We start from the raw sequence: 26,012 nt of genomic DNA on the forward strand, positions 1-26,012 counted from the left end.
TCCAATAGAGCATCTTTGGGATGTGGTGGAACGGGAGATTCGCATCATGGATGTGCAGCCGACAAATCTGCGGCAACTGTGTGATGCCATCATGTCAATATGGACCAAAATCTCTGAGGAATGCTTCCAGCACCTTGTTGAATCTATGCCACGAAGAATTGAGGCAGTTCTGAAGGCAAAAGGGGGTCCAACCCGTTACTAGCATGGTGTACCTAATAAAGTGGCCGGTGAGTGTATATCTCTGTGTTGTGCCATTGCTTTTGTTTTTTATTCTTGGCACTGGAATTGTATGAATGGTCTCCATTTCCTTTTGTCAAGAAGTATGTGCCTACATGTTCTGTCACTGTCCAATGAGTGCTGAAACTTTCAGATCTTTGATGTAAGAAATGGACGTACTTGGTATATTATATCTACTGTCTGGTGTAGAGATGGTGTATATAGCAGTGGGCCTCTATAAGATACCCATATATCCTAATATGACCCTATTATATTACCATAGTCTACATGACTCTCATCTGAACTGATGATCCTCACCTTACACTTGTGGCAGCATGGTCCTGATAAACATGTTGCGTTCTCCTTCAGTTTACAGGTTACTGGGTTACAGCACAAATTATTTTGACATTCCTGTAAATAATAGTACAGTAAATTAGTAGGCAGGCAAGTTAATAAAAAAAAAAAAAAAAACTATCAAAGCATTGGAGGAGTTTTTAACCCCTTCCTACTGCAGGCTTTTTTTGATTTTCACTCTTGACTCCCCGTCTTCCAAAAACCATAACTTTTTTATTCACAGAGCCGTGTGTCAGCTGTATTCTATGGATCAACATGATTTCAGTGACACCAAATGTTTTTACCCAAATCTTTGGGAAAATAAAAGGGCTTTTTTTTGTGTGTGTGTGTGGGCAGATTTATTAATAACTAGCCTCTGCTTGCAACTTCGTTTGCGGGTTGTTGGAGTGGATGATCTGCCTATATTCAGCAAATTGCTGCCATCGATGGTTTGCCTGCTCCAGCATTTTGTCAGCTCTCAAGCTGTCCTGCTGTTGAATTTGTTCCTCACACCGTGCCTGTGATTGTACCGATATCTCAACAGCTCGCTGGGACGCTATATAATGAGCGTGTTGTTGGTGTGGATGATCTGCCTGCTCCGACGTTTCGACAGCTGTCAAGCTGGCCTGCCGCTGAACTTGTTTCTTGCGCTGTGCCCATGATTGTTCTGGTATCTCAGCAGCTCGCTGAGACGTCATATAATGAGTGTGTTCTTGGTGTTGATCATCCGCCTACTCCGGCATTTCGACAACTGTCAAGCTGGCCTGCCGCTGAACTTGTTTCTTGCGCTGTGCCCATGATTGTTCTGGTATTTCAGCAGCTCGCTGAGACGTCATATAATGAGTGTGTTCTTGGTGTTGATCATCCGCCTGCTCCGGCATTTCGACAGCTGTCAAGCTGGCCTGCCGCTGAACTTGATCCTCGCGCTGTGCCTGTGATTGCTCCAATATCTCAGCAGCTCGCTGGGACGCCATATAATGAGTGTGTTGTTGACGTTAATGATCCGCCTGTTTCGGCTTTTCGACAGCTGTAAAGCTGGCCTGCCGCTGAACTTATTTCTCGTGCTGTGCCTGTGATTGTTCCAGTATCTCAGCAGCTCCCTGGGAAGCCATATAATGAGCGTGTTGTTGGTGCCGATGAATCGCCTGCTCCGGCATTTCAGCAGCTGTCAAGCTATCCGCTTGAGGAGAACTCTGTTGACTTCTGGCTCCTTCATAGCTCTCGTTGTTTGCGACAAATTAGATTTTCTTTTTCCAGGCATGTTTAAAAGTAGCAAACTGCCAATTTGGATTAAAGGTGTTTTCCCATCCGGTGTGTCAGCATGTTGCCTTGAGCAGATCAGATAATATGCAAAAGCATGTACACAATGGACTGAGTGTTAGCTGAGTGTTTATAAAGAGAGATAACAGTCCTGACTTTATCAGAAGATGAGATAAGCTGCTGCCAAGAACAGTTTAAAATAGTATGTGAACATAAATTCATAACAGTCGTGAAGCCATGTCATTTACCGGGATAAAAAGTAGCCTATGTGTTAATCCAGGTTATAAAATGCTATCTATGTGCCAAATTTCAATCAAATCCGTTCAGCCGATTTTGTGTGATTGAGTAACAAACATCCAAACACACAAACTTCCACATTTATAATATAAGTAGGAAGGCACAAACCTGTACAAAGCCACAGTCACATTCTTCCCCAGTTTCTAGTATGTTGTTGCCACATTGAGCTGTCTCAAAGGGGACGTCAGAGGCCGGGACATTCCACAGACAAGAAGCGTTGTCACTGGCATAGAACTTCTCCATATCTCTAACACTGCAATCACTAAAACTAGAGGACAGCCTGTAGGAAAACAGCATTCATCTTAAAGGAACTGTCTACAAACACAGGACTGCCTTCTTGCAGAAAAATAGCCACACCTGTCCATGTGTTATGTCTTGTGTGTCAGCTAGGACAGGGCTGCAGTACCACATATAAATTGGGGACTGGTATGGACCTGTTTCAGTATTTTAGCTAACAATATCAACATCCCAGGTCAGACTGCGTCCAGGGTTGCAATATGTGGCTTTAAAAGGGGTTATGCCATGAAACGTATTTCTCGTCTATCCACAGTACAGAGGATAAATACCTGATGAATGGGGTCTGAACGCTGAGACCCCCACCAATCCCATGAAAGGGGTGTCCTATCCCCCGACTGCATATTCAACCTTTAATGGGATTACCTGAGATAGCTTGTTAGTGTATTTTCCTGTAGTCATGCTGTATGAGGAGCAGAGGAGAAGGATACACTATTCTAGGGGTCTCAGTGGCCAGACCCGCATCCTATGGATACAGCATAAATGCTTTTCATGACATAACCCCTTTAAAGGGGCTCTATCATTGGGGGTATGCCAGGGGTGAACCTAGTCTTTGTGGTGCCTGAGGCGGACGTCAAAAAGCGCCCCCCCCCCTCCCGGGAGGAGGGGGCAGAGCCAAGCGGAGGGGGCAGAGCCGAGTGGAGGGGACAGAGCAGAACGAAGCGGGCGGCGTTAGCAGGCAGGGAGAGGACCTGCTCTCTGCTAAGCGTGAGGGGCGGCCGCTGGAGCAGTGCTGCGTCCACAGGGCCGCCCCAATCCACCGCTCGGTGACGGTGACACTAAGCCAGTCCAGGACAGCTTGTCCTGGACTGGCATAGAACGGCAAAAATGCCGCCCCACCCCAGAGCCCCGGCATAGCGCCGCCTGAAGCGGTTGCTTCAGGTCGCCTCATGAGAGGTGCGGTGCTGGGGTATGCATTGAGAATATGCTCGGCGGCCATCTTTATTCTACACCTACATGAGCTAGGAGGACCAGGACATCGCAAGGGGTTTGATGCAACAGCCCAGGAGATGGCATTCAAGCCATGACAAAGCTGTGTTTAGAGACCCCTGTGCTTTCTACATGGGAAAAGGGATTTATTTAAAAAATGGCGGTGTTGAGAACTGAACCAAAGGTAGGAGTAGAATAGCCTTTCCAAATTAGTTTAAATTGCATATCCCCAATGATAGATCCCCTTTAAAGGGGTTGTCCAGGCAGAAATGGACAACCCCTTTAACTTTTAAATCAGCTGGGGGACAGTGGAAAAAAAAAAAAGAAGCATACTCACCTGTCTCCAATGTCTCTGGTGTCCTACTGGTGTGTTCCAGTCCTTCTTCTGAATGGGTCTCTTCCAGAGTTCTCATTAAGCTGCTAATTGGCCTCAGTGGTCACATGACCGCTGAGGCGAATCAGCAAAAGGCCTTAGTTGAAGGGGCTTGTACCAAATTTCAAACTTACACATTGGACAAGTAATAAGTGTCTAACCAATGGAGATCTAACCAGTACAACCCTTACCGATCATAAGAACAGGGCTCCAGTTTCTCCATGTTACATATGAAGAGAATAACCTTCACACATGCGTGAAGCAACTACATTCATCACTGTGGGACTGCCAAAGATAGCAAACATTGGCGTCTCCTTGGACATTTATATGGAGGAACTCAGGACCACCATCCTTGTGGTCAATGAAGATACCAGCAGTTGGACCATCATAAATCAAACCCCAATGGCCTACCCTATGGATTGGTGATACGTTTGGTATAGCACCTTTAAACTTGACCCCTTATATAGATGTGACACTCTTTAACTTGACTTTCTGCAGTGTGATATCTTATCTCCGAAGAAAACAAAAGCCATTGTAAACCCATTGAAAGAGTCAAGATAACACTCTTGTTCCACAGTGTTGTTAAGACATTAAAAGTCATGTTAACCTGTACATGTTGATTTCAACCTAAGATTAGTAGTGAATTATATAACGAACACTACATTACTAATTGTAAGTATTACGCTAGGTTCACACCTGCGTTCGGGTCTCCGTTCTGTGGTTTCCGTCTTCTGCATGCAAGAAGACGGAAACCACAGACCGGGTCCGGCCGTGAGCGGCGGTGAGTGTTTTATGCTCTCCGCCACAAAACCGTTTTTTTTAAACCGACTCTGTGTCCGATTTTTAAAAAACGGTTTTGCGGCGGAGAGCATAAAACACTCACCGCCCCTCATGGCCGGACAGCTTTCAAACCCATTCAAATGAATGGGTGAGAAAGAGTCCTGCAGGTTTCTGTCTCCTGCCTCTGTTTTGTGCAGGAAACAGAAGCCTGCAGAACGGAGACCGGGCGCAGATGTGAACGAGCCCTTATCGAACCATGTAAAGACATCGTGTCTTATTATTTTCTGTATTGACCACTTTTTTCTGTTCATCACTTTCATAAACTACAGCTTTTTTTCATCCTTCAACAGACTCTGCTCAGGGCCATTTTAACACATTGGTGCAAAGATTTCATAATTGGGCCCCTCATCACCACTACTTAGAAATACTTGACCTGCACAAATTATAATGCTACCCACATAGTATAATGCCCCTTAGTGTCTCTCACACAATATAATGCCTCCCTAGTGACCCCATACAAAATGTCCCCTTCCAGGTTACCTCCAGATTCCTATCCGTACACCTGTACAATGTCATGTGCCCCCCCCACGATGCCCACACACTGTCATGTCCCCCTCAAGTTACCCCCACAGTATCATGTCCCCCCATTCCCCAGGTTGCCCCCATAGTATCATGTCCTCCCACCCCATAGATTGCCCTCACGGTTTCATGTCGCCAACTGTATATATCAAAGAGAAAAACAAACCTTAATACTCACCTTTCCCCATTCCCCCGTTCACTCCTCTCTGGTCTCGGAGTTAAGGAGTAACAGGCGCAATGTAAGTGACATCACTACATCGCGCCTCCTGCTCCCAGGGCACTTGAAGCAAAGACAGCGGCCTAAATAGATTACCATACACCAACATTAACTGTACTTATTAAAGATTCTAACTGGTGAAAGGTCCTCTACATAACTAAGTGCTTATATCAATTAAGAGAATGGACATTAGACGTAGATGGCCATTATTACTACTTACAAGCCTTCTCCAGCCATAGCACAAGGTAGTCTCCCAGACTGGCAGCTACATCCCAACGCATCATGCTTCATTCCTAGAGCATGACCTAAGTCATGTATAAAGGTGGCAGAGCTTATTACCAATTTATCACGATCCATCTGCAGAAAAGAAAAAATGACCAAAATACAGCATAAAGATATAAAAGGCAGACAAACCTGAACTGTACAGAACCAGATGAAGAACAAGTACAACAAAATATTCATTACCACAGAAATAAACGCTGAGTTGTCTGGGTCACAGGCCCCACACCAGCGTGCCAGTCCAGATGATGACATCTTATGTTCTCTCCTACAATGCACACAATACAATTTATTAATGCACTAAATTGACTTTCCATGTTAAAAACTTACCTCCGATTATTAAACAACTTTTCATGCCTGAAGAGTACAAGTGAATATAATGTAATATATCTTGAAGAAAAATGATTTGTACTTCACTTATCAAACTGAGTTACTTCAACACAGAAGTCTATGGAGAAGAGAGGAGAACAAAGCTGCTAGAAAAGATACTCATAATGCAGCTGCTAAGTTCTCCCATACTTAGTAACTAAGATAACTTGTTTGATTTTATCTTGTTGCTAAAATGTTGTCACTGTACAGAATGAAGCAATAAATCAATTACTAGCTGTCATAAGCCTTCTTCTCCCCCTCCCCTCTCCATAGACCTCTATAGGCAAGTGTGAGAAGGTGACAGGTAGATTGCTGGAGTCCTGGTATATCTCCTCCAGGTTTCTGAAATATGTGTAGTCCAGTGCAGGTCATGAGGCCTCCGCCCCAGGTGTGGGTCCTAGGCTCGTTATCGGGCCATAAAAGGCCACAGAGCCTGCAGTTCAGGGCAGATTCTGAGAGCGAGAGGAGGTGCCTGGGTCTGTCTTGAAATACTGAGAGTCTGGTGAGACCATACAGTTCTACTTTGTTTGTTCGTATGGTTGGTAGTAAGCCACATATATATTTTTTTACTGTTTAGTTCAAGCTCGGACAAGCAGGGTTTTGTTTGACTTTTTTTTTTTTTTGCCCGACGTTAAGGCTGTATTTTATTTTGTTTATTCTGTGCCTGAAGTGAAGGTTTATTTATTTTGCTGTTTTTCCAAATAAACCTGTTTGCATCAGACATTGTGTCCCTGTCTCTGACTGGTTGGGTCCGTACCATTGCTCCTACCGTGCTACCTTCCCCACACAAGGTACATGTAAATATATATGTAGAGGTGCTAGTATAGATTAGAGTCTGTGTAAAGGAAAGGAGGAGAGAAGCAGCCTTATAAATGGAGAAGAAAACTTGATTCTTTTAAAAAAAGTTTCTTATTTCCATGTGTATTTTATAATTGGGGGTACACTTTAATATATTCTCCAATATACATTTTCCTAAATATTCGTTTTATATGGTCATGGCTTTGAGTTTAGGAATGGTGCAGCCTGTGCAGGTAGGGCCTCATAGTAAAAGGCTTCCCTGCTCCTCCTTGATAACTGGTCATAAACCTTTTCATTTCTTGCCTTACTCTGGCCTTTGTTCCCCACACTGTATAAAAATAGTTTATGCATGTACGCCATTGTTGGTACCACTAAAACTCCCAAATCCCCCAGTGTGCATACATTCAGTTTTATTATTCCAGCACCGCTTCTTGTTCTTACTTACAAAGACAATCCCACAACATCATAGGTTATTCGATCATCCAAGGACTTCTTTTTCCACTCCAAGAAATCTGAAAGGATGTCTTTGGCTGACTCTCTTTCTGTGTAAATGAGGTTCCCCTTGGACCAGATTTCGAGACCCACAAGGACTATCTGAGTGTTCAAAGGCTGGAAGACCTGGGGAGGAATATACAGTACATGAAGAACTGTATTTTTCGGACTATAAGACGCACTTTTTTTCCGCCCAATATGGGAGGAAAATGTGTGTGCGTCTTATAGTCCGAATGCAGCGTGTGCAGCGTCTGTGTCCTGTCTATGAGAATCAAAAGGAGAGCAGCACGGTGCCTGCCTGCTCTGCCCCTCCTTCCCTGTCTGTGTCGCGTCTTTGCAGGAGCGAGATATGAGAGGCAGGGAAGTAGGGGCGGGCCAGACAGGTGAAGGAAGCGTGGTTTCAAGCTTGCCGAGAAAACCACGCCTCTTTCTCCCGTCTGGCCCGCCCCTCCTTCACTGCCTCTCAGATCTGGCTCTGGCAATGAAGCCACACAGACAGGGAAGGAGGGGCAGGCCAAACGGGAGGAGGAGGCGTGGTTTTCTTGGCAAGCTTGAAACCACGCCTCCTTCACCCGTCTGGCCCGCCCCTACTTCCCTGCCTGTGTGGCTTCATTGCAGGAGCCAGATCTGAGAGGCAGTGAAGGAGGGACGAGCCAGACAGGTGAAAGAGGCGTGTTTTCAAGTTTGCTTAGAAAACCACACCTCCTTCACCCGCTGGCCCGCCCCTTTTTCTCTTCTTGCATAGCTTCACTGCAGGGTGTCTCTTTCCATCCATGGATGATATATATATATATATATATATATATATATATGTTCAAATCACCCCCATATCCCTAGAATACATATAAAACAAAAACATTACTGTGAAACACATACAGTGGGGCAAAAAAGTATTTAGTCAGTCACCAATAGTGCAAGTTCCACCACTTAAAAAGATGAGAGGCGTCTGTAATTTACATCATAGGTAGACCTCAACTATGAGAGACAAAATGAGAAAACAAATCCAGAAAATCACATTGTCTGATTTTGTAAGAATTTATTTGCAAATTATGGTGGAAAATAAGTATTTGGTCAGTAACAGAATTTCATCTCAATACTTTGTTATATATCCTCTGTTGGCAATGACAGAGGTCAAACGTTTTCTGTAAGTCTTCACAAGGTTGGCACACACTGTTGTTGGTATGTTGGCCCATTCCTCCATGCAGATCTCCTCTAGAGCAGTGATGTTTTGGGGCTGTCGCTTAGCAACACGAACTTTCAACTCCCTCCAAAGGTTTTCTATAGGGTTGAGATCTGGAGACTGGCTAGGCCACTCCAGGACCTTGAAATGCTTCTTACAAAGCCATTCCTTCGTTGCCCTGGCGGTGTGCTTTGGATCATTGTCATGTTGAAAGACCCAGCCACGTTTCATCTTCAATGCCCTTGCTGATGGAAGGAGGTTTGCACTCAAAATCTCACGATACATGGCCCCATTCATTCTTTCATGTACCCGGATCAGTTGTCCTGGCCCCTTTGCAGAGAAACAGCCCCAAAGCATGATGTTTCCACCCCCATGCTTTACAGTAGGTATGGTGTTTGATGGATGCAACTCAGTATTCTTTTTCCTCCAAACACGTAAAGTGGTGTTTCTACCAAACAGTTCCAGTTTGGTTTCATCAGACCATAGGACCTTCTCCCAGTACTCTTCTGGATCATCCAAATGCTCTCTAGCAAACTTCAGACGGGCCCGGACATGTACTGGCTTAAGCAGTGGGACACGTCTGGCACTGCAGGATCTGAGTCCCTGGCGGCGTAGTGTGTTACTGATGGTAGGCTTTGTAACATTGGTCCCAGCTCTCTGCAGTTCATTCACTACGTCCCCCCGCGTTGTTCTGGGATTTTTGCTCACTGTTCTTGTGATCATTTTGACCCCACAGGGTGAGATTTTGCATGGAGCCCCAGATCGAGGGAGATTATCAGTGGTCTTGTATTTCTTCCATTTTCTAATTATTGCTCCCACAGTTGATTTCTTCAATCCAAGCTGGTTGCCTATTGCAGATTCCGTCTTCCCAGCCTGGTGCAGGGCTACAATTTTGTTTCTGGTGTCCTTTGACAGCTCTTTGGTCTTCACCATAGTGGAGTTTGGAGTCTGACTGTTTGAGGGTGTGCACAGGTGTCTTTTTATAGTGATAACAAGTTTAAACAGGTGCCATTACTACAGGTAATGAGTAGAGGAAAGAGGAGACTCTTAAAGAAGAAGTTACAGGTCTGTGAGAGCCAGAAATCTTGATTGCTTGTAGGTGACCAAATACTTATTTTCCACCATAATTTGCAAATAAATTCTTACAAAATCAGACAATGTGATTTTCTGGGTTTGTTTCCTCATTTTGTCTCTCATAGTTGAGGTCTACCTATGATGTAAATTACAGACGCCTCTCATCTTTTTAAGTGGTGGAACTTGCACTATTGGTGACTGACTAAATACTTTTTTGCCCCACTGTACACATTTGGTATCCCTGTGTCCGAAAGCCCCCGGTTCTATTTACATTGGTGAAATATTATATTATTTGGTTATTAAATATTTCACCAATTTTTTTTGCTTAAAATTTTTTTTCCCTATTTTCCTCCTCTAAAACCTTAGTGCGTCTTATGGTCCAAAAAATATGGTAAATGCTGTATGATAGAAAGCAGCACTGCGTAAGGCTCGCTAATATCTGTTTCTTGCTTCAGTTAGATGTATACATCATGATTTTTTCCATTAGATTTATTGGGGTATTACCACAAACTTAACCATTTTTAAATATGTAGATATTCAAAATTTTGCAGAGTTTTAAAGATTTTCTCTAACTATCATGTCCTGACAATTAGAGATGAGCGCACACTGTTCGGATCAGCTGATCCGAACAGCACGCACCCTTAGAAATGAATGGAAGCACCTGGCACGTACACTTTTCCGGCGGCCAGTCGCCGTGCCAGGTGCTTCCATTCATTTCTATGGGTGCGTGCTGTTCGGATCGGCTGATCCAAACAGTGTTCGCTCATCTCTACTGACAATCTGTTGTCTTGATCAGTTGCAATTGGACACGACCATGAATGCTGGACCTTTCTAAGGTTGGAAATTCAGTTATGATTTCCTTATTGTACCGAGTTATCGTCTCATATACATAGTGTCCCTACCTGATAATTTGGCCACAATAATGAAATCATGGCTTGGGTTCTGCATTCATGGTCGTATCCATTGCCAACCGAACAAGACAACAGACTACACTACGAAGATAGTTGTAGAAAATATTTAAAACTCTGCAAAATTTTTAACTACTTATATTTGCACAAATGTAAAACTTTTAATTACCGTATATACTAGAGTATAAGCCAACCCGAGTATAAGCCGACTCCTCTAATTTTACCACAAAAAACTGGGAAAACTTATTGACTCGAGTATAAGCCTAGGGGGGAAATGCAGCAACTACTGGAAAATTTCAAAAATTAAAATGGTTGGAGTTTTTGGGTGCAGTAGTTGCTGGGTGCTGGGGAGGGGGTGTTTTGGTTGTCTGTCTGCTCCTTCCCTGAGCTGGAGGACTGTTTTTTTCCCCCCACTTGGAATTCAGACTGGCTGAATATAGGGGATCTGCACTGCTCCTATTAACCCCTTCCCGACAGAAGAGGAGCACTGCAGATACCCTATATTCAGTAGACCGGGCACTGTCAGACACGGGGATACCTAATGTGTATAATGTGTTTCACAGTAATTTTCTACTTTTATATGTATTCTAGGGAAAGGAGGGATTTACAACTTATATATATATATATATATATATATATATATATATATATATATATATATTTTTTTTAAAGCTTCTTTTTTTCACTATTTTATGGGAGATTCTATACATTACTACTGCAGCTGCTCATAGACACCCCCCCCCCAAAAAAAAAAAAATAATAATTTTTTTTTTTTTGCTTGACTCGAGTATAAGCAGCAGGGGGCTTTTTCAGCACGAAAACTGTGCTTAAAAATTAGGCTTATACTCGAGTATATACGGTGTCTATAAATATAAATGTAATAATCTTCATGGGAATACCCCTTTATGAAAAGTAGTGAGAGGGTCATTGGTAGTGAAGAGAAGCCAGAAAACAAGTGTCTGGTGCCCAATGATTTACTGGACCAAAATTGGTCTACACATAGGTTGGCAATAGCGGAGAGTGCAAGGAACCTGCCATAGGGGGCAAGGACACGTACAGTCAGGGACAGGTGTATACTCCTCACATATATACACAAACGTATACAGATTTTGTGTCTCTCACATGGTCTCTTGCGCCCACACTCTGTCTTGCCTCTCACTTGCTTTCCTGATGCTCATGTTCTGCTACCCCTTACGTATTCTTTTGTCCCTCACAGGCTCTTTGGCCCCTGGCATACTCTCTTGCCCCTCACATGTCCATATATGCCATAAATGTTTGATAGATGTGGTCCCACCTCTGGGACCTGCGCATATCGCTAACGTGAGTTCCCCCTACCTTTGCGCCAACCAGTGTAGGTCTGAGCTATGCTGTTTCCAGAAATCCAATAAAGGAGAATGAGAGATACAGAAACAAAGTATGACACCGATTTTCCTGCTAACAGATTCCCTATAAGACCTTTGCTATCAAAACAGTATTAGTAATGGCAGAGTGACAGCAACATATATGACTGCGACTGATCCAGAGTCCCTCATGACTGTCTGCGGTAGAGAAAAGACTGTCTGAAGGCATTATGGGGAATCCCACCAACTCAATACCCAAGGTCATGTGAACCTTGTTCTTCTGATCTTTAAATTGGTGGCCGCCATATCCAGTTATTCATTTGGGACAAAAGCTTCAGATTTGCTGGAATCCAAAACTTTAGGAAATTGGTAATGAATTCAGTTCTTGTTAGATCGATTTGCTCATCTCTAGTTTTCAACACGGGCAGTTTGCATTTGTCATACTTACAGTATTGACATGGTTAATGAGTTCGAGCATGCTCTCAATCAGATACGTGGCGTTCTCATCATGGAATTGGAACTGGAGAGACAAACATAGCTGTACATATGTAAAAAGTTCCGTAATACTATATAATACAGCACTACATTATTATACTATATTAGACTTGAATGCAATTTAGGAATGAGGACATGCTCTGCGACTTAAGTAAACAATTACATATGCAGCTGCTGCCCTCTACAGGCATCTTTGTAGTATAACAACATATTTTATACGTACACTGAACATTATCTACGTTGTAAACTGTGAAAGTAAATCTGGCCATAAATCAGACATACAGTCATACAAAAGTCATTACAGTACAATGGCTTATGAACCACATTTTTGGTCAGATATCAAATATCTTCCTGCTAGTAAAGTACAGTACGAGGAACATCTGTCCTGGGTTAGGAATGGTCACTCAAGCAATATCAGCACAAGAACTGTTTGTTGGGAGCTTTGGGGATTTAGTTTCCATGGCTGAACAGCTGCGTGACAGCCTCTGTTATTGAGAATGAGAGACCCCCAGCATCGAAATGTAATGGAAACACTTGGAAGAATGGAGCAGAAAGAGGGGACAGAAATGTATGGCCATGTATTACATCTGATTCTGGTTATTATTTATATACCATTGATATACTCTGCAGAATATGGATTTACGGTAGTCACATCAGTCAAACTGGTTTAAAAGGGTTATGCAATAAGATAGAGGATAAATACCTGATCGACAGGGGTCTGAATGCTGAGACCCTTACAATCCAGAGAATGGGGGTCCTTATTCTCCGCTGTGTATTCAGCCATATCGTATCCAAGTGCAAGTGTGTCACTTGTTGGATGGCAAGCTCAAGTTTGGATGGCAAGCCAAGCAACCTACGGTCAGGCTGAATGTGCAGTGGGCAGAAAAGACCTCCTGTTCTTAGGATTGGTTGGGATCTCAGCAGCCAGACCCCACAAATCATCATTTATATATTTATTGTCTATCCTATGGATAGAGGGTACATAGTTTCTGTTGTTTTTGCGCTTCTTGTGCCTTTATCCCATAAGTGCTATAACTATACAATGTCACATGTAGAGAACATACCTGTAAAGAAGAAACCACCATAAATAGCTCCAAGTATGCCATTCTCCGTTCATGTGTCTTCTGCAAATAAAGATCATAAATCAATTCATGGGAAGAATATACAAATCTGACTTCCATGATGTAATTAGGAAGTCAGTGCCTCAATCATACACACCAATAGAGGGCGCTCACTGAGGATGTGCAAGTCTATCTTCCATGATGAGGCACCGACTTCCTAATTACATCATGGAAGTCAGATTTGCATATTCTTCCCATGCTCCCTTGCACAGTGGAGCGCTAATGGCTTAATAAGACTCCACACACCTAAATGGTGGTCTCTCCCTATGGAGTGACGATATCCCCCCAACCCTACATCAATTCACAAACTGACATGTGGGAATCTGGTTTCCACTGATCTTTCTGATCCCCTGACAATCTTTGACAAATTCATTTGGTTATTTCTAATTCCAAATGAAAAAAGTTGTGATTAAAACAATTATGAAACTTGGCTGCTACTTACTGCTCGACTTTAGAGCTGAGATTGGGTTGTTAATACAATGGCAAGTCACAGATATGGTGTGTGAGACTTCCCAACGAAGTCCATTGTAAAGTCACAAGCGACCAAAATCCAACCAGTCTGGATTTTTTGCAATTGTTGTGTTGCAGTTGCATAATGTTGAATGTGGCAATGTGATATTTATGTTGTGCAACTTTTGGTTGCGTGACATGTGTCATTGTGTAGCCCTAGCCTGACTCTAATCCCAGCCCTGGTGATAAATAGGTGACTTGTGTAGAACATGGTTTGGATCCATTTTTCTTCAGACAAGAATTATTACGATATTTTGTATCATGCCATTGCAATGGTTGCACAGGCTGTGCCATTGTCTAATAGAAAGACATTTCTCCAGTGGTGTAACTACCACGGTAATAGTGGTAGCAGCTGCCACAGGGCCCAACACCTTAGGGGGCCCGGGCCCCCTCACTAGTTAATACACCAAAAAAAAGAAATAAAAAATAAACTTTACTTTTTGAGGTCCGAGGCCACCTTAGGTGTCGGGTTCCGGGCAAGGGAGAGCCTCAGCGTGCGTCCTGACAATGGAGGAGGGGCGGAGACATTGTGCAGGAAGAAGATAGTGTCGGGGGATTCATCTTATGCAGTGAGCAGCGCAGCGCTGAAGTCTTCTGAAGGGTGAGTGTAGACTGGTCAGTTTAACCCATGTGTGCAGGGCAGGCTGTCAGCACACAGTACTGTCCTGGCAGCCGCCTGCTGCTCTTTCTGCTGTTTGAGAAGAAGGGGTTACAATGCCACTTTCAGTGCTGTAACCCCTTCTTCCCCAGGCAGCAAACTTATTACAGTATTATGTATTACAGTACATAATACTGTGTGCAGGGGCCACTATTGGGCATAATACTGTGCACAGGGGCCACTATAGGGCATAATACTGTGTGCAGGGGCCACTATGGGGGATAATACTGTGTGCAGGGGCCACTATAGGGCATAATACTGTGTGCAGGGGCCACTATGGAGAAATAATACTGTGTGCAGGGGCCACTACAGGGCATAATACTGTGTGCAGGGGCCACTATGGAGGAATAATACTGTGTGCAGGGGCTACTATAGGGTATAATACAGTGTACAGGGGCCACTATGGGGCATAATAGTGCGTGTGCAGGAAAGCAGCAGGGGGGGGGGGGGTGGTTTGAGGCGTTCGGTCAGGGTCATTAGGGGGGGGGGGGGGAGGCATGTCAAAAGTTCACCACGGAGCCCATTCCTAGTTACACCATTGCATCTCACATCTACATCCTTGCAGCTTATGGCAACAAAGCTATTTCTAAGACGACATACAAAAATCTGTGTGTGTTTGGTGAGCTGTGATATGTGTGGATGACATCTGTGTGCCACCTGTGCCTCCTTAGTCACAGTGAGGACAGGCCACAGAAATAGGGAACATGAAAATACACATTATACATTACAATGCCATAAAGCGGAGCAATAATAAAACTGAAATATTCAGTTATGGAATTCCTTAATATAGTCATTAAAATGGCAGAAATTCTTTTTTTACCTAAACCTCCAATGCACTATTAAATGTACCTAAACTTTTAAGACTTATGTCTATTTAAAGGGCTTTTCCATTTTCTATAAACTCTTTTCTGTTCAGTCTATATGCTAATATAGAGCCACAATTGATGGTTGTCCTACCCTTGTTCCGTTTTCTATGGATAGGGCTCCCATCCATAACATGGCGGCAGCTGGAGGACCGTGTGACTATTACATCGCACAGCCTTCTCCATAGTACAATGCTGCACTCTGGAAAAGAGTGCAGACACATTAGGGAAGGCTGGGTGACCTCTGGGGTCACATGGTCTCCATCTGCTGCCATGTTCTGTACAGTAGCACTGTCCACAGAAGTGGTGGTGGGGCTCTGACAATAAGATTAGATATACTCTACCTTTGCATTGTCAGTGTTTGCTCCCATAGTTTCCTTGCTGGATATATGTAGGTTACAGTTTACATCAGGTTCAGAAGCTTCAATATTGTACACAATGTGCCTAAAATCCTGCAGAGGTCCATCTGGCTCAATGATGTACATAAAGTGATCTGTGTACATGGTGCCCCTACAGCAGGAAGATACAAGGAGAGTCTAATATGCAACATGGATACTATAAACATTAAACCATAGTATATTCCCATCAGCTATACTTAAAGGGGCTGTCTAAGAATTTTTCTTTAAATAAATATCTGGTTGGTGGGGGGCTGGCAGCTAGCCCCTGCATGGATCAGCTGTTTGGAGGTACATCCAGTTTCCCTACTATACAGTGCATGGAACGGGAATCAGATGGCTGTGTGCCGTGTATAGTGGTTGGGTGTTGTTCCGCTTGGGGACACCCTGAACGGAATATCGAATGCATTAAGAAGCGGTGAGCATTGAAACCAGATGGACCCCATAGACTATGATAGGGTTTGTGTGTTTTCCGTGCGGCTTCCGCACAAATCATGCAGAGAGAAAAGTGCTGCGTGAAGTACTTTTCTCCCTACATAATTCGTGTGGACACTGCGTGGAAAACACACAAACCCCATTATAGTTTATGGGGTCCATGTGGTTTCATTGCTCACTGCTTTTTAGAAAAACACAAGAAAAACAAGATAAAACTGCATAAATGTGAATCCAGCCCATGTATTTACATCAAATAGTCAGGAACGGAGCACAAGCTTGTTTACCTAAGCCCAGAACATATGTTTATTGCCACTGCTGAGTGTGGATGATCTTCTATGTATCCATGATAAAAGCACGTCGTCTGCAAAAAGAAGCAATAGAATAATATATAACTACAACCAATATGTAATGTATAATCCTGTATAAACCAATGTATAATCCGGAAGATATACGCCAAATCGAAGTAATAACAGTTCCCAAGACACCTTTCTACCATATGCACTGAGGTTGGGCTCTCTGCCAATACCAACAACAGCGGTGCTTGGTCCCTATTCCTGGCAGGGTGGCGGTCAGTGATCTTCCATTTTATGGTACATGACATCATTAAAGGGCTCATACCACCAATATAGTGGATAAACTGATGATCGGTGAGGTTGTGACTGCTGAGATACCCACCAATCCTGGGAGCGGGAGAGTTTTCCCAGAGATAGCTGAAGTATAGCACCCAGCTATCCCTGGCACTCCCACTGAAGTGAATGGGGCAGGGGCTCATCTCTGTTTGTCTGCTTCTCCCACGACTGCATTCCCAGTAGGGTAAAACACCCCCGTTCTCAGGACTGGTGTGAATCCCAGTGACACCTATCAGCAATTTATCTTATCCTATGGAGAATGGATAAATATTTGATGGCTTAACCCTTTTTAATGTTTGGGTATGTGAAGAAAGACTGGAAAGGACTTACCGCAATATGAGGTTCATAGGAATATAACTGTTGGTTCTTACTATAGGTAAACACTTTGAAGTCTGGTGTCATAAGCACTCTGTAGTGGAAATAATACATGAACTTACATGAGCCAAATAGAATATAGCTGTAGAAATATGAAACAAAATAGCTAAATAACAGTCGCCAGCACTATTAGGGCCAGTTGTCCAGGACGCTAGTAAATCTCAGTTGCTTCATATAGGCTCGATTTATGATTGGTAATTTTGGGATCAGTGGAGCAAGTGACCAAACCTCCAGTGATCTCCAGTACAGGCAGGTGCCGGCCATCAATACAGATGTGTCCACCTTTTACTTCCAATGAGTACTATAGATCACCTATTCTAACTGGGGAGGTTACTGCAATGTCTCATTGACTTGAATGGATCTGAGCTTAGGACAGATGATCAATACCGGGGACTGGTGTGCTGGGGCTGACACCCGGCACACCCACTGATCTGTCCTATATAGTGGGCAGGTTGGGTTACTCCATATTATCTCCCTTTCACCTGTGCATGGGTAAGCAATACACCAACCCATTCCCCTTCTGACATTGGTGAAAGTTCCTTATGACATAGAATAGTTTTAGTAACTTTCATATTTTTCCGTGCATACAAAATATCCTTGTTTTTGAGATTTTTTTTTTGCATTCTGTCTTAAATACAATGTTACATTATTGGAATACTCACGCATCATGTACTAGATGTAAGATATAATTGTTCTTCTCCAGGGGGATCATATATGACAGCTCCTACACAATTGTAAAAAGAAATAATGTTACATCATTGATGTGTAGTACTAAATAACCATTCATTGGACTTGCTATATTATACTATGTAACTTTATCTACTGTATTATGTTTAATAACTTACTTTAGAATTGTTATTTTCCAGCTTTATGGGGATCACTATGTGGTTGACATCTAAAAGGGAGACAAGGCAGTAAGTAACAGGTGGGTCCCACATATGTAAAACATTGGATGCTATATACTGTGGAGGAAATGGACTAGTTCTTTAAGGAGAGAAGATTACCAATAGCTTACATCATATTATCATACTTGGTATTAATGTGTGACTGTGTCATCTTTTGATGTCAGACATAATGAATGTTACGGATCTACTCCCAAATATCTACAGTCTTGTAAATGGGATTGTACTCATATTACCATTTTTTTCTATCTCTTAGGCCGGTGGCAGACGACTGTGGCCGTGTTCAGTGTGATATCCATGTATTTCATGTATAGCACAAAGACCCATTAATTTCAATGGGCCCGTACATGCAGCCGTGAAATTCACTGCGCCGTGCGCGAGCTGACAGTCCAGGCCGCAAAATATAGAACAGGTCCTATTCCTGTCCTATTTTGCTTCCGTGGTTCCTATTCATTCAATGAAAAGAGCCACGGAAGCACGGTCCATGCACGGGCGACAAACGGGGGGCATCCAAGTATCCCTGGTGTGTCACCCGTGCTTTTAATTCACGGCCGGCCGGTCGCCTGTAACTGACCTTACTACTACGTTTCAAAGACCTTTCTTGTGGCGCCCCCCACTGAAACTTCTGTTACTGAAAAGTCAAGTTATAAGTTTTTAACCCCTATCCACTGCAGGGAATTTTTCGATTTTTCTTTTTGACCCCTCATAACTTTTTTTTTTTTAATTTAATGTTTGCCAAATAAATTACTTGCACTTTGTAATGGTACCATTTAATGTTCCATAAGATGTACTGGGAAGCTAGAACAAAAACCAAGAAGGGACGGAATTGGAGAAAAACTGCGTTTGTGCGACTTTCCTACGGGCATCATTTTTACAGCGTTCACTCTGCAGCCAATATGATAAGTCACCTGTATTCTATGGGTCAGTACTATTCCTGGGATTCCAAATATATATGTTTTTTTTAACGTTTTAACCCCTTAAATGTCAGAGTCCCTATATACAGACACCCATAACTTTTTTTAAAATATTTCCATGTATGTGGATGTATAAGGCTCCTTGTACATGACCATTTACAGGCCATCGACCATGACTGAACTGGCCTTCTTCAGCAACCCCATTAATTCAAACCGTACAGGAATAGGAACTGTTCTGATTTTTGTGGCACAGACTCTTGGCCCACACATGGAGCCGTGAAATACACAGTTGTGTGCTTAGGCCCATTGGAAATGAATGGGTCAGTGTGTTATACGGGGAAAAACAAGGATAACACAGTGAAATAGCATTACACTGCTGAAATAATCCAGTATGTAATGGCCTACAGTGCCTCTGTGGGGGTCTGTTTGTGGGGCGCTATATTATGTGGGGGCCTGTAATAGGGGCCCGTACTGTATGAAACAGGGAGACAGTATACTGTGTGGGAGGATCAGTAAAGGGAGCGTTATACCGCTCTGAGCAGCATATTAACAATTAAAGGGCAACTAAGAACGATATTACACAACTTAAGACCCTATTACACCAATCCCAGCCAGGATGGGTGCTGATCAGTGACAAACACATTGATTGACACTCATTTGCATCAACCTAAATATACAGGCGGATACCAAGGAAATGATCCATTTGGCTGCATGGACTGTAGTCAGGAATGTTACGTAATGTGTGGCTGATAATCTAAATCTCTTAAACATGCAATGAGCCGACTCGTCTTATGTTCATCGGTCGCAGGTTAGACAGGGCAGCTATCAGGGATGAACACTTCTGGGAGAACTTATTCATGATAATTGCCCTGAATATTAAGCTGTGTAATAGGGAAATCCTGATGGGAGATTTGGGGTCTACACTTGTGTACCTTCTATATATGACAGTAGTTCATTGCCTTCATGTTGACTCTTATTCCACTGTGGGCTGTCTCCTTCACCTTCCACAATTTCCAGATCATCAGTGAACTGCATATTGTGACTTTTCACCACCTAATAAACAAATTATTACAGTCATAAAGAAAGTATGATCCCATGACACCTAGAGGAGTCTTTAAACATGTGGAAAAATAGGCGCATACGTGTACATCCATGATTTATTGAAAAGAACAGGAGGCTTGCCATTGGAGAGTGAGTGATATCTAGAATTATTGTCTGCAGGCAGAATCGAGCTCCGTGCCTTATACCAATCCTCAGCTCCCCCGTGGCAATTTATTCCGTTTTCTATTATCTTAAATGATCTCATAGCACCATCTCATGCCAAATACAATATTGCTGCTCCCAGAGTAATAACACTGTGTAAGATGCTTCATTTTAAAGCACATTTGCCAAGAAAAGGATTGTTGTGTTTAATGCACAGACGGAAAGCGCTTAGTCTATTTTGGTGATTGAGATATGTGCGTATATATATATATATATATATATATATATACAGTCCTATGAAAAAGTTTGGGCACCCCTATTAATCTTAATCATTTTTAGTTCTAAATATTTTGGTGTTTATAACAGCCATTTCAGTTTGATATATCTAATAACTGATGGACACAGTAATATTTCAGGATTGAAATGAGGTTTATTGTACTAACAGAAAATGTGCAATATGCATTAAACCAAAATTTGACCGGTGCAAAAGTATGGGCACCTCAACAGAAAAGTGACATTAATATTTAGTAGATCCTCCTTTTACAAAGATAACAGCCTCTAGTCGCTTCCTGTAGCTTTTAATCAGTTCCTGGATCCTGGATGAAGGTATTTTGGACCATTCCTCTTTACAAAACAATTCAAGTTCAGTTCAGTGTGATGGTGGCCGAGCATGGACAGCCCGCTTCAAATCATCCCACAGATGTTCAATGATATTCAGGTCTGGGGACTGGGATGGCCAGTCCAGAACATTGTAATTGTTCCTCTGCATGAATGCCTGAGTCGATTTGGAGCGGTGTTTTGGATCATTGTCTTGCTGAAATATCCATCCCCGGCGTAACTTCAACTTCGTCACTGATTCTTGAACATTATTCTCAAGAATCTGCGGATGCTGAGTGGAATCCATGCGACCCTCAACTTTAACAAGATTCCCGGTGCCGGCATTGGCCACACAGCCCCAAAGCATGATGGAACCTCCACCAAATTTTACAGTGGGTAGCAAGTGTTTTTCTTGGAATGCTGTTTTTTTGGACGCCATGCATAACGCCTTTTTGTATGACCAAACAACTCAATCTTTGTTTCATCAGTCCACAGGACCTTCATCCAAAATGAAGCTGGCTTGTCCAAATGTGCTTTTTCATACCTCAGGCGACTCTATTTGTGGCGTACGTGCAGAAACGGCTTCTTTCTCATCACTCTCCCATACAGCTTCTCCTTGTGCAAAGTGCGCTGTATTGTTGACCGATGCACAGTGACACCATCTGCAGCAAGATGATGCTACAGCTCTTTGGAGGTCATCTGTGGATTGTCCTTGACTGTTCTCACCATTCTTCTTCTCTGCCTTTCTGATATTTTTCTTGGCCTGCCACTTCTGGGCTTAACAAGAACTGTCCCTGTGGTCTTCCATTTCCTTACTATGTTCCGCACAGTGGAAACTGACAGGTTAAATCTCTGAGACAACTTTTTGTATCCTTCCCCTGAACAACTATGTTGAACAATCTTTGTTTTCAGATCATTTGAGAGTTGTTTTGAGTAGCCCATGATGCCACTCTTCAGAGGAGATTCAAATAGGAGATCAACTTGCAATTGGCCACCTTAAATACCTTTTCTTATGATTGGATACATCTGGCTATGAAGTTCAAAGCTCACTGAGGTTACAAAACCAATTTTGTGCTTCAGTAAGTCAGTAAAAAGTAGTTAGGGGAATTCAAATCAATAAAATGATAAGGGTGCCCATACTTTTGCACCGGTCAAATTTTGGTTTAATGCATATTGCACATTTTCTGTTAGTACAATAAACCTCATTTCAATCCTGAAATATTACTGTGTCCATCAGTTATTAGATATATCAAACTGAAATGGCTGTTGCAAACACCAAAATATTTAGAACAAAAAATGATTAAGATTAATAGGGGTGCCCAAACTTTTTCATAGGACTGTATATACACACACACACACATAGATGAAAAAAGAAAAAAAGATAGCACTGTGATAAAACACCATTATATGCATGTGCTGTGTTGACTCATTGGGGGAATTATTAACCCATTTTTTTGGCGTACATGGGTGTCATTGTGGTACATCTTTGGCACATTGCTATTTCTTGTGCTGTAGATGTGCGACAATTCCCCTTCTGCACCTCACTCGCCATTTTCTGCAAATGTTGGTGAAGTGGGGTGAAAAGTGGGGCTCTGGCTTATGTATTATAACTCAAGCCAGAAAGCTGGTGGGAATTATATATGAAAGTTTTGTGACTCGTGTAGATCTATTAAGAGGCCAGAGCTTCTTGATAATTCAGGCAAGCCTCGTGCCAGTATGGCCTTATATTAAGACTAGTATAGGAAACCAAGTCTTAATAATTTCCCCCAACTCCAATTTTGGAGTGGTGCATTTTGGACGTTTAATATATTACTATATATTATAATTTTTTAGATGTACAGTGTAAATCCCATCAATATTTGGGGTGACCTTTGCCATCCATCAGTTTTTCTTGGTACACTTGCAGACTGTTTTTGAAGGCGCTCTGCAGGGAGGGAGGTTGTTCCCGCCATCTTGGAGAACTAAGCCCAGATCTTCAGTGGATGTAGGCCTATATCCACTGTCCTACATCCTTCTGTCTCTTCATGTAATCCCAGACAGACTGGATGATGGTGAGATCAGGGCTCTGTGGGGGCCGTATCATCACTTCCAGGACTCCTCCTCCAAAGGGCATAGGTGACACCAAATATTACTGGATTTAGATTTCTCTTTTTTTCATTCACTTCATTTTGATAATTGAGAAAAAAAATAACCTATTAACCCTTCTATTTCTGAACGCGTTCTTACTTTGAAGCATTTGTTCCACACCGGCCTCACACTTTTGTATAGTAGCGTATATATAGTACACACGCAGTACATACATTTACCTGGAGAACAGATATATAGATGGCTCCCATGATTTCTCGTATCACACAATGTAAATAACAAGTGCTCATTTATGATCACTGTGTAAAATTACAGCGCCCATTTGTGTTCCTTATCTCTATAATTAAAAATGGGTGATACTGACCGAAGCTGGTGTGATATAGGGCTGAATTTATAGCATATATATATATATATATATATATATATATATATATATATATATATGTGAACCCTTCATTATAATACCTGACCCCGTATGTGTGTGACTGATACCATAGCTGAGTCTATTCAAGTGAATGGGGACCAACAATCAAATATTGTTGGACAATCCTCGGGTTGGTCATGGATGTAAAATCCAGGAAAACCCTATAAGATGATGTTATTCCTATCCTGGATACACAAGTAAAAATAACATAAGATGATGATGACATACTGTCAGATATATCACTGCGACAACAAGAACCAGCGGAGCCGACATGTCTGCCGATGAGGGTCTCCAGGGGACTAAAGCCCTACGGGTGAGTCCGTTGCTCGGCATCTCAGTGTCATGTGACTTATTCCCAATCACATGATCCAGCCTGTAGGGAATGGCCATTATATACTGTAGCTTCATGGGTCATTTATATGGCGTCTATCACCGCCATCCAATAATACAAGCTCTCATGACTTAAAGATTAAACTTAGCTAAGACATAACCTTCTACTAATAACTAAAAATATCAAATATCAGAAACTACCAAACTAACCCTAAACAAGCTGGAATCATTGATAACTATTAACTACTTCATGACTGGGCCACTTTTCTTGGTAAATAACTGGGGGTAATTGAAACAGTTTTGTGTTTATTTTCAGTGACTTTATCACTTATTATTGAAGTTTTTTTTAAAAATATCTGGATAAATGTAGAAAAAGTGGAGGAAAACATCAGTTTTTAACATATTTTTAGCATATAGTATTACTTTTTTCCTTTTATTTATTCACGTTGTGGTCATTTGCATTTGCAAGCGGTGAGCAGTGAAAGCACACAGATCCCCATACACTATAATGGGGTCTGTGTGCTTGCAGTGAGATCTCCACAGGGAACATGCGGACAGGAAAGTACTTCACAATCTACTTTCCTGCCCGCATCTTCCATGTGGAGATCTCGCAGCAAGCACACGGACCCCTTTATAGTCTATGGGGATCTATGTGCTTTCACTGCACACCATTTGCAAATGCGTTCGGTAGTCCATTCGGGGGGGGGGTGACTCCCCATGCGGACTCCCCGAATGGATTACCAAACGCAGATATAAACCAAGGGTAAGAGGCTAAAAAAACTGTTGTTAACAAAGCCAGTCTTCATTAATCTGCCCATTCAATTGTATTTCACAACAGCTCCATTTTTATTATTCAGTAAATATATCCATTTTTTTATAAAAAAGGAAAAAAAGGGGGAAAATTGTAGCCGTTTTATTACATGGAAATTAATGATAAGACAGAGGTGACTAGATCACCGAGGATTCAGCCACAAGTCCCATAGTATACTACTGTTGGGACCCAAGTAAGTGATGACATCCAGTATTAACCCCTTCCCGCCAATGGCACTTTTTGACTCCTGACAAAGCTCGATTTTTCAAAACTGACTTGTGTCAATAAGTGATTTTGAGATTGTTTTTTCGTAACACATTGTACTTCATGTTAGTAGTAAATTTTGGTTGATATGTTTTGTGTTTAATTATGAAAAAATAGGATATTTGATGGAAATTTTGAAAAATAAGCATTTTATAAAGTTTGAAATGATGTGCATTGCATACAGATAGTCAGACCGCCAAAATTATATCATAAATCTCATGTCCCAGATCTCTGCTTTATGTCACCATCAAACTTTAGGCGCCCTTTTATTTTTTCCGGACCTTATAAGGTTTGCAAGTAGAGATGAGCGAACAGTGTTCTATCGAACACATGTTCGATCGGATATCAGGGTGTTCGCCATGTTCGAATCGAATCGAACACCACGTGGTAAAGTGCGCCAAAATTCGATTCCCCTCCCACCTTCCCTGGCGCCTTTTTTGCACCAATAACAGCGCAGGGGAGGTGGGACAGGAACTACGACACCGGGGGCATTGAAAAAAATTGGAAAAAGTCATTGGCTGCCGAAATCAGGTGACCTCCATTTTAGACGAATAGTGGATTTCAAATCCGGGTCATATGAGAATGTGAACTTTGTGACTATGAGACAGGGATAGCTGTACAGGCAGGGATAGCTAGGGATAACCTTTATTTAGGGGGGAATGTTATTAAAAATAACTTTTTGGGGCTCTATCGGGTGTGTAATTGTGATTTTTGTGAGATAAACTTTTTCCCATAGGGATGCATTGGCCAGCGCTGATTGGCCGAATTCCGTACTCTGGCCAATCAGTGCTGGCCAATGCATTCTATTAGCTTGATGAAGCAGAGTGTGCACAAGGGTTCAAGCGCACCCTCGGCTCTGATGTAGCAGTGCCGAGTGTACATCAGCAGTGTGTAGTTGAGCAAAACTGACTCAGCACTGCTAAGTCTGCATTCGCATAGGAATGCATTGGCCAGCCTTCGGCCAATCAGCGCTGGCTCTGCCGGAGGAGGCGGAGTCTAAGGTCGGACCTGAATGGAGACTGGTGTGGAGCGATCTTAGACTCCGCCTCCTCCAGCAGAGCCAGCGCTGATTGGTCGAGTTCCGTACTCTGGCCAATCAGCGCTGGCCAATGCATTCTATTAGCCCGATGAAGTAGAGCTGAATGTGTGTGCTTAGCACACACATTCAGCTCTACTTCATCAGGCTAATAGAATACATTGGCCAATCAGCGCTGGCCAATGCATTCTATTAGCTTGATGAAGCAGAGTGTGCACAAGGGTTCAAGCGCACCCTCGGCTCTGA

At 42.6% G+C, this 26,012-nt stretch overlaps 1 protein-coding gene across 1 annotated transcript in view; it reads right to left on the reverse strand.

Annotated features, from left to right (window-relative positions):
* LOC142202938 (disintegrin and metalloproteinase domain-containing protein 9-like) overlaps positions 1 to 23,598 on the reverse strand; it is a 35,566-nt gene extending 11,968 nt beyond the window's left edge. Inside the window, exons 1-14 of the mRNA XM_075273327.1 lie at positions 23,554 to 23,598; positions 19,949 to 20,069; positions 18,046 to 18,095; positions 17,863 to 17,924; positions 17,156 to 17,234; positions 16,481 to 16,557; positions 15,711 to 15,876; positions 13,279 to 13,338; positions 12,168 to 12,239; positions 7,171 to 7,343; positions 5,745 to 5,826; positions 5,500 to 5,636; positions 2,215 to 2,386; positions 535 to 627 (exon numbers count right to left, since the gene is read on the reverse strand). Coding sequence (XP_075129428.1) covers positions 535 to 627; positions 2,215 to 2,386; positions 5,500 to 5,636; positions 5,745 to 5,826; positions 7,171 to 7,343; positions 12,168 to 12,239; positions 13,279 to 13,338; positions 15,711 to 15,876; positions 16,481 to 16,557; positions 17,156 to 17,234; positions 17,863 to 17,924; positions 18,046 to 18,095; positions 19,949 to 20,069; positions 23,554 to 23,598 — 1,389 coding nt within the window. The remainder of the gene's footprint in view (positions 1 to 534; positions 628 to 2,214; positions 2,387 to 5,499; positions 5,637 to 5,744; positions 5,827 to 7,170; positions 7,344 to 12,167; positions 12,240 to 13,278; positions 13,339 to 15,710; positions 15,877 to 16,480; positions 16,558 to 17,155; positions 17,235 to 17,862; positions 17,925 to 18,045; positions 18,096 to 19,948; positions 20,070 to 23,553) is intronic.
* Positions 23,599 to 26,012: the final 2,414 nt, after the last annotated feature.

This window comes from Leptodactylus fuscus, chromosome 5, assembly GCF_031893055.1.
Source record: "Leptodactylus fuscus isolate aLepFus1 chromosome 5, aLepFus1.hap2, whole genome shotgun sequence".
Taxonomy (NCBI): Eukaryota; Metazoa; Chordata; class Amphibia; order Anura; family Leptodactylidae; genus Leptodactylus; species Leptodactylus fuscus.